The 9,978-nt window shown below is 39.4% G+C and overlaps 1 protein-coding gene across 1 annotated transcript in view; it reads right to left on the bottom strand.

Annotated features, from left to right (window-relative positions):
- Nucleotides 1-7,627, bottom strand: part of ctbp2a (C-terminal binding protein 2a) — a 114,608-nt gene extending 106,981 nt beyond the window's left edge. Inside the window, exon 1 of the mRNA XM_015045070.1 lies at nucleotides 7,372-7,627. Coding sequence (XP_014900556.1) covers nucleotides 7,372-7,429 — 58 coding nt within the window. The 5' untranslated portion in view covers nucleotides 7,430-7,627. The remainder of the gene's footprint in view (nucleotides 1-7,371) is intronic.
- Nucleotides 7,628-9,978: the final 2,351 nt, after the last annotated feature.

The following is a 9,978-nucleotide window of genomic DNA, read 5'->3' as shown; positions in this document are numbered from 1 at the left end:
AAAAAATGTAAAAAAAAACCAAAAAAAAAAAAAATAAAAAAACAGGAGTTGTATAAAAAAAAAAAAAAAAAAAAAAAAAACAACTATCTTTTGAACATATTAAGTTGGAACACCCAAATCAAAAAAAATATTATTCAGTGAAGGTTTAATTATAGACACCTTAAGTAAGGAAATCATTCACTTAGGACATGCTAATCAGATCTAAAAACAGGTGGACGCCAAAATACAAGCTTTATAATTTGGTTGGAATGGAGTCTGACAGATAAATGATGTTTTCTAGATTAGTGCTGTCCGGTTTAGTGTCCTACATGTTTCACGTGTTCCTCATTTAACATATCTGATGTAAATGATGGAATTACCTCCTAAACATGTCATCAAGCAGAACACATGGAGGATACCAGCATTCAAGCTATTATAATTTCACACTTCCAAAAAGTATAAACACAGATCAGATCCTGTAGTTCTTATGCTGCCTCACTTGGTCATAAGCTACAAAAATGTATAAAAACAGCAATTAAATCCATTTAGGTCATTAGCCTGGCAGCAGGACCAAAAAAAAAAAAAAAGAAACCTAGCTATGTTCTTATTTTCCCTTATTAATCAGAAATATGCAAATCTAGTGTCCGTGGAGGGAAAGGATGTCATGAAGTCAAGTTAACATTTACGACGTAGTTTAGATCAGGAGTGTCAAACTCCAGTTCTCGAGAGCAGATGTCCTGCAGACTTAAGCTGTGTCCAGGACGCCTCAACTGCGAAGCTGAACAGTCTCCTGAGCATGCGGTCCGGTTGATGTTTGATTGACGTGCGTTGAATTGAAGGTTGCAGGACACTGGCACTCAGGGAACTGGACTCTAACTCTAAGTACATATCAGATTCCTAAACTCCCTGTTCCCTGTTCCTGAATCAGGTAACCGAGTCTCCATATTGTCATAAATTTAGTGTAAAATAAAGTTACTTTTTGTTTAACAGAGAAAAGAAATTCTGAAAAGTCCACAGGAGTGAAAAGAATACAAGATGCCTCAACTATGCTCTAGTTTTTCTGAATTGCTCTAAAGTGGCCTGTGATTGTTTCTGTTACTCTCTACCAATAATGAATTAATAAACTGTTCAAACTTTGAGGGTTTTCATTTTTGGTTGAGCTGGGAACTAACAGCTTCTCCTTCCTTAAGTAACCTGAGAGACCCATCTTGTGGCCTTTAAAAAGAAGTTTTTTGTTTCATAACATAAAACTTTTACTTAAGGAAACATCAGAAAATGTCTCAATAAACAAGATCTAAAGGCTTCTTCAACGAGAGCACCTGCCTGTAGCACAGGTACAGACTGAAGATGTCAATCAAGTAACTGAGATAAATGCTAAAACGACATTATATTCATTTTCCAAATCCATGTAGCAATAATGACATAATATAAAACAGAATAAGCTGATTTTTCCCAGCAGAGCCTTGATTGGCTTCAAGATGTTCAATATTAATGTCGGAGCTCTGAAACGTAAAATTATTTTGCGTAATAACTCCTCTCTCGTTCAGAATCTGATACGGATAAATTATATTCCTAATTATACCAGCATAAAGTGCCATCATGTTGCACACTCCGAGTAAAATGCAGACGTTGATTAAAACATTATCTGACAAGATTAGTGCGGCTCCAATCTAACCCAGAGGGAGGGGAATATTGCAGTCTACGAGCAAAACAACAATCTCAGCAAAGAGAATAAAATCGAAAAATTGGTTTAGGAGCAGAACTGTCCCTGCCTCGCTCTCAGCCGCTCGGCCCTGTCGTTGCAGAATGATAAACATTGGATCAGCTCAAATTAAGATGGGAACATGAAAGGACCTGAGGCTGAAAGGAACAGGGGCCGTGGCAGATCACTCCTCATCTCTTCAGACGACAGAAATGAATCTCCTTCCCCCTGAGAGAGAGAGAGGGAGAGAGAGAGAGAGAGACAGATAGCTGCTCTCTGTTCCTCATAACGCTCATGGTTCCCAGCAGCGGCTTTGATTGAGCCAACTAGCATCTTTTGATAAAAAACATTCCCAACCAGCTCCGCGCTTCCTTATTTGCAGACAGGCCAGATTATGTTAAATACATATCAAGGACTTGGCTTAATCAGCCTTGTCATCTACCCACCGGGCATCCGTAGATACTTCATTTGCGATCCCGCGGCCTTAAATGAACAATTTGGACGACAGTATAATTCAAATAAATAAAAACCCTCCCTTTGCATAAAATGAGAGCTGAGTTTTATTTTATTTTATTTTTTTTTATTTTTTTTTTTTATTTTTTTTTTTTATTTTTTTTTTTGGGAAGCAAATGATCCAAAAAAAAAGGCGGATCTTTTTGTGTGTGTGTGTGTGTTTTTTTTTTGTGTGTTTTTTTTTCCTGTGGAAAAACACGGAAAGAAGACGGCAAGAATTATACGGCTTTATCTCCTCTGTAGATGTTTGCCAGCCATGGGCCTGTTTAAACCGAGAACTTGGATTAAGATGAGTGACTCCCTTGTCTTGTGAGGATTCTACCTGCAAGGGAAAGCAAAGGAAGAAGCTCCCTTTATTTGTGTCCCCCCCCCAATGCTCTGAGACAATCACCATGGCAGCCTTATCACGCCGCAACATGCAATCAGTGGGACAACTCTGCCTGGTCACTGGCTCATGAACAAACCACAAGCTGTTTATTTGTTTTTACACCCTCACCAAGGTGGCTGGAGGACAGATTCTCTGATCCTTTATGAAGACCATCTGGAGAGCTGTGTGTACTTGTGTTTGCGTATTCCGGCATCATAGCGAGGGGCTTTACATTTCAGACCCAGTCCGGAGGAAAAGTGTGCAAGCCGTCGTAACGTCTCTCGTTGTTTTTTTTTTTTCCTCTTGGAAATTAAGATGTCCCATTCCTTCACAGATACAGCGACGCGATGGAAAAATGATGACTGGACAAATCTATTGTTCTGCAGAAGAAAAAAAAAAAAAAGTTTTCTTGGAAAAAAAAAATCCACAATGCTGAAAGAAAAAATCTAAATGAAAAAAAAATACACTTTCAACTGCAACTATAATTGTTAAAACTGTTTAAGAGGCACAGTCCGTTCCTTGGCATAAAGGCCAACTAGGGAGTCATTATGTAAGAAAAATGATATGGATGCATATAGTTACACCAACCCCAACATAATTGTCTCACACACCAAACTTTTTCTAATTTAAACAAATGTCACGCAAACTCACTATATCCTGTTATCGTACTCATAAAATTAGTGCATTAAAAACAGCACAACAAGGCAGTTCAACTCGTACTTCTAATGTTTTGTCCCACCTACTGTGTCTCATATTTGCATTAGCTTTCAGCTTTATGGTAGCAGCTCTAAAATGTTTCCTAAAGCTACTTTCACACACCACGTCTCGATGATCAATTATTATCATTATCATTATTTTCCCGTCGTCGTTCATTTAATTAAATGCGACCGCAATCAGATTTCTGTGGGAACGGTTTCCGACCCAAAAGCAACCCACGTGTGCAGGAGAGCGTAGACGCCAAACAGCGCCGCGACGTTTACAGAAGTAGTAATGGATGCCTTTGGATCAATTTTCTAGTTATTCGGCAATGGGAGGAGAGTGCTGCCACAAGATAATAACAAGATGAAGGAAGCTAATAAAAAAATAAAAAAAAAGCATAACTAAGCCCAACTTTTACAAGCTGCTTGAGCTTCTTCCTGATAAGCTTCCTCATACCTAATAGTGGTGTGCTCTAATTTAGAGGATATGGATTGCAGTTTCGAATTGAGAGTTATATTCACAGTCCGATCACAAACTTTTGACTCCAGCGGCAGAGCACCACCAGCTGCTGTGGTCTCTCTGAGCTCAGAGCAGACAAACTGTCGTTCCCACAGGAATGACTAAACTGTCTCAGGTGTTTAATACATACAAATTCAGCAGCTGGACTTTAACAGCCCATCTAATCAAGAAGGATTCCCCCGATTAAATGTAAACAGCTGCGCTATGAAATATTAAAGCTTTTATAACTGCCAAATAACTGCCTCATAATGCTGACATCTGACTTGGAGTGGACTCTTTTTTTTTATTTTTTTTTTTTACCTGAATATGACGCTGTTGTTTATACAAATATGACATGAGATTAATCATATTATTAACCCGTGATAAGTGTGATTAAGTCACATATAAATACTTCTCATTTGGAACATAAAAATTAGTGTGGAGAGTGTCTGTGAAAATTGGTTGTGAACTGTAGGCTACAGAAACTTTGACTGGACCATTCAAACACATAAACATATATGGAAGATACATATTCTTCCATATATGTATGGAAGAAAACTTGATTTGCATTTTGGTAAAATAACCCTTCAATCCGTTTCTCTGTCCCCTCCAGGGCTTGCAGGAAAAAAAAAACCATCATGACTTTCTTTTCACTCGTGGATAGGCATCATCTCGTTAAATTAAATTCGGTTCATTTTAAGTTGCTTCAATTCAATCTTACATTCCAACTGATCATAGTTATCAATCAGTGATTGACAACTATGAAGTTCAGTTCATGATCCAAATGAGTTTAAAACGTCCTCTATCAAAGGAAGCAGCAGGTTGCATCAAGTCGCTGACCTGCTGCCTTCGTTCTTCCAGCCTACTACATAGCACTGGATTTTATTTAGGAGTGTCAGAGTGAATAGGATAGTATATTGATTTATACGAGCGAAATCCGACAGCCAAGTATCATTTCCTTCCTCTTTGCAATTATACAGCGGTTTGTGTTGGTCTACCTCACATAGACTCCCGATAAAATACGAACCGGCACTGAGGGTGACAGCTGCATATTATTCTGCAGTGTTTGTAGGGGAATCATAATGTTTCAAGGACCAGTTTATGAGCCTTTAGAGGAAGTGTGGCTGATGCCCTTCATTTCAAGTGCACAATGCTGAGGTGCTTGCATCATGTACCAAAACAAATATGCTGGCACTGGGGGTAATGGTGCATCAAGCTTCATTTTCCAGCACCGCAGTCATGTCTGCCTCCTCCCCACACCGGCTCCGGGAGGGCCCAGCAGCTTAACAAGCCTCTCGGGGACCCAGACGGCAGAGTGGAGATGATTTTACCTCAGGACTCAGTCTGACTGGCACGCACACGCAAACACGCGCAAGGTGGAGGCAAACAAGTGGGTTTGAAAATGTACATTCGCCAAGCTTTAAACTTCACCCAGAGGAGGGCACGTAGAATCTCTGCCGCCTGGACTGACTTTGCAACAGGGGCTGCACTCCTATTCCACGTCTACGTCCCCCACTGCTCTCCAATCCGCAACCTAAAAGCCTAAATAAAAAATTGGTGCAGTTAACAGTCATATCAGAAATGAAAGTATTCCAGCCCCTGCAGTCGTCGAACCTCAGTTCAAATGTCGAGAGCTTCTCCAAAACAATAAGTCGCATAAGAGACACTCCTACGCAAACAGCCCACAGGTCAAACTGAGAGGGTCAGAGTGAGGCAGAGATCTCACTCTCATCTCTGGAGATAGCTGCAGAGGTCAACAATCACACACTGATTTCTGCAGCACAGCAGACTTGTGCTGTGCGCCAGGAGGAAATGATTGAAATAATTAAATATTCCTCACTAATAGATGATAAAAAATGTGGCAATAAGACCGAGGATAGCTGAAGCAAAATGAGGATTTGTTATGCAGTCAGTGAAAATGATGTTTGGATAGCCTTGTTGAAAAGTTAGAAACAATTATAAAATGATGGGTGGGTGGATGTATGGATTGCTGGGTGGATCTACTTAAAACATCTAAGAGGAACATATTTTATAGTTTCTAATCAAGCAAAGCTCAGTTAGTTAAAACATCTGAGAAATTCAATCAAAAAAAGAAAAAAAAAACTCTTAGGAAAGTTTTGTCAACTGTGAAGTTAAACTTCTAAAAGCTGAATATTCCTAGAGCCCTCTAAAGAAAAACTCCCCTGAATCGTCACCATATATATTCATTTGCACATTTGCAAGTTAAAACACAACCATGAGGTTACAAAGAGGAAACGTACGTGTGAGGAGCAAAGCGAAAGGAAAAAAGGAGAATTTCTCCAAAGCGAGTAAAACAGGCTTACTGCTTCTGATTTTGCCAGCAGCTCAGTGAACACAGGAGGAATGGAAGGAGAAGTCTAATTAAATACCTGCAAATTTCACATTGTTTGCATGGAAAAAGAATAATGATCGCTACCCAGTTTTTCTTTTAATTTCTTTTTTAATTTTTTTTTTTTAAGAATGAGCAAGACTTGTACCCTCTGCTTTTGGGGGAAAAAATTAAATGATGCAATTTGGCAAAACATTTGAATGGATTTTATTTTATAAATATTAATGTTCCCATCGTTAGCTACCAGTTTAAAGACTAAAGAAAATTTTGTTTATTGACTTACTGAATAACAGTTTGATAATGATATTAAAATATGACAGCAATAACTTTGCATTGACAAATCTTAAAGCCTTACCAACTTAATCAGCAGAGGTCTACAAAATCTGGTGACCTCCAGGGAGTAGCAAAGAAATAGGTCATAACTACATAGAGAAAATTTGCCACCAACAACATAAATAATAGAAAAATCAATCTGTGCCGACCCTGAAAGTACTTTAGCAACATACATGTGGCAGCTAAAGATGTACAGTGAGCTTTTTCAGCCTTACAAAGTGGGTGTTAAGGAATTGTGTTGAATGCAAATATGTTATTTTGAGACGTTCTAAGCAAACATAAAGAATCAACACCTTTTTAATGTTTTTAATACTTTTCAAGTGCATATTATGACAATTTCTTTTTTTGTCATTCTACTCTTTGTAAAATAACCTATTGAGCATTTTTACCTGGTTAATCAGCTTCCTAGCTTTACGTCAAGAAAAAAGAAAAAACACATGTTGGGTGGCAGAATCATTCTCACAGCAAGATGCTGAGAATGCGGTATTAGTTTTAGTTTCCACACGATAACATGCCATGTTCAAATGATTAAGTTTGTGTTTCTTACAAGTGAGTGTTAAACATAAGAGCCTTCTTTCAGCCAGCTGATTGGTAGTATGCAGCAAGTGCTGGGAAGTCGGTGCTTCGATACTCTTACAGCCAAAGAGAACTTCGGTCACTCCAGCCATTTATGTCCATAAACCAAAGGTAGGATTTGATGGAAAATTCCTACAGATTTGACTTTTTTTTAAAAACCACGGTCCACTTTGATAACTAACTGGCAAACGCCTTCTCCTGAAAGAAACCCAATAAAAACAATCAAGAAGTAACATTTTTGATTAAAAAAAATAATAATAATGTTTTAATGCACAAAAGCAATTCTTAAAACAAAACATCTCCCTAAAATAATCCCGAAAAGCGTGAGGAGCGATAATGAGAAGGTCTCTTTACCTTCGCAGATCCGGTCCAGTCGCTGTCTCTTCACTTTATGTTTGTCAGTCAGGGACATGGCGTCAAACGCTGCTCGGCACGGCGTCCTGGGGGGGCCGGGGGGGGGGCACCTCTCCTCCGTCTCCTCCTCCTCCTTCACCTTCTCCTCCTCAGCCACAAACACTGACAAGGTTCAGACTCCTAGTGCACAGTCAGCGCTGTTCCCCGGGGCATTCCGCCTCGGCACATACACCTACAAACACAAGGAGGCTTGGGTAAACACAGACACGCAGTGTGTAAAAAAAAAAAAAAAAAAAAAAATCATATTATTGTCGTAAAAGCACAGCAAAATGCTGACTTGGAAGGCACTAAAGAGACCTCGACAACAAAGTCGCTCTGCCTCTTGCTCAGAAGGAGCTCCAGGCAGCAGATGCTGAAAAATCCCTTAATCACACACGTACATTCTCACACACGGTGGTGACAAAGTGCTTTGTTTGCTCTAGAAAGCGACAAAACTTTGATGCTCTAAGCGCTCCAAATTTCCCCGATTTGGCAAACACATCTGCAGCATCATCTGACTCACCATGTTTTTCATCGCTTGCAGCAACATCTCAAGTACATTTAAAAAAAAAACAAAACAAAAAAAAAAACACTGTAGTTTTTACTAAAAGCTCATTCATGTGACATATGTTGAGTTAATTCAATGCGAAGGAGGTGGGCAAGACTTAAGCCTGACAAAATAAGGCTGTCCCATAACGTGACATGCAATTGCACATTCAGCCCAATAGAGGGTACTTAAAATCAACTCAGAGGGAATGGCATGGTATGTATTGATTTCTAGAAATGTATCTCCATAAAGGAGGATATCATTGAAAAGCTAGTTTATTTCAGTAATTCTATGCAAGTTACACTTGTGCATTATAGAGCCAACATAGATTAGACACAGAGAGATGTATTCAGTTTTTATTATCTTAGATGAGTTTGGATCAGTAACATTCTATCAAATTCGATGACTATTTGATAATATATCAGAGTGAAATGTGTGGAATACACATCACATTTTTAATCACTTTATTGTGTTTTTTCCATCACATAAAATCCCAAAATATATTAATGTTTGTTGTTTGGAATGTGAGAAAATTTGATAAACTACACAGAGCATGAATAGTTTTTTTTTGTTGTTTTTTTTTAATAACTGCATTTTCTTGAAAAATAGACATAAGGGAACTAAGAAAAAAAAGAAAAAAAAGAGTGATTTTGTCAAGAGGAAGGTGGTTTATTAGGTTACTTTCAAGTCCGCCAAACAATGCAAGACGGTGGCCTCGGCATGTTAACGGCTGCAGCTCGACCTCACCGCGCCATTTGATTCATTTCAGCCGTCTTTCAGTCCCTCCTCCCTGCTTTTCAACTGTCCATCTTTCTGCAGAGCTGCTGCCTCTGAGGTCTCTCACAGCAGAGAGTCATCAATCACCGGGCTGTCTTCCAGATACATGGGCGTGCATATGTGTGAGACATGAAAACGAGTGGAAGTGGGTGGAAGGTGGAAAAAGTGCTCATGTGCACAGAGGCCCACTTCTCATGGACTTCCTCTCTTCTGTACTCCATTTACTTTTTGCAAGCAGTGAGCAGAATGGTCCTGAGACTCAATCATCTCATCCCATCAGCGTTCAACAATTCGCACTTCAAGTAAATCTAGTCAAAGTGTGAAAGAAGAAGAACAGCCGAAGCCTATGGTGCAGCCACACACGTTTCGAAGGGTATTCGAAGTTGCATGCTAAATCCAAACACAAAGGTCATACACATGAATCCTAATATTTAAGAGGCATTAGGAGTCAGATGATCGATAAAGCTCTCGGCCCGCGTGGCCCCCGGTTCCCTGAAAGAGAAACGTTTGTCCACAGGATGGCAAGACACTAAATGTGAAAATCCATATTTGTTATGATTGAGTCTGTGGAGCATAATCATGCTTCGCAGTGAAGCCATTCACGGTAGACAAACTCTTCCCAATATCGGCAAATGCACAGAGGCTGCTGGTGAGAGTGTTAGAGGTGCTGAACGCAGCCCGACAGAGAAAACAGAACCATCAGAATTTCGCAATGCAAAGAAATGGGACCGACATTAATCATTTAGCATCTTATTCCACCGTTTATGTCATCAGATAAAATCTCCTGTATTCTCCAGAGTCGAAAGAAGCGTTTACTTTCAAGCCAAACATCTAGTCTTCTTCCGTGAGTTCTAACTCATGGTGTATCGCTAAGTGGAACCGAGGCATTAGATGCTTCAACTCCTCTGCTTAAAGCAGACAGAGACCCTGAATCTGAAGACAGTTTGTCCCAGAGAATGGGCCAAAATCACAACTGAGCATCACACGCAACAGGTTTAGTCATATAGGACGCATAATGAAGCTAAACAGCTTTTTCCCTATCAGTTTTAGTCACCTGACGTAATCACATCTATGGTTTTATTTCCTTGCATTTGGGGGCTAAATTGGGTTGTGACAGACATTAGGGGAGAATTTCAGGTTAATTGAAACTGAAAGCAAAAAACCAAAAGCATTCCTAAACTACCAAGATAGGCTCACACCTCAAAAGACTTGACCTTGCTAATTTAGAAAAAATAATAATTTTG

This window comes from Poecilia latipinna, unplaced genomic scaffold (assembly GCF_001443285.1).
Source record: "Poecilia latipinna isolate Pla-1442-1.1 unplaced genomic scaffold, P_latipinna-1.0 Scaffold706, whole genome shotgun sequence".
In the NCBI taxonomy this organism is placed as follows: domain Eukaryota; kingdom Metazoa; phylum Chordata; class Actinopteri; order Cyprinodontiformes; family Poeciliidae; genus Poecilia; species Poecilia latipinna.
This window is presented reverse-complemented; position numbering and strand designations above follow the sequence as displayed.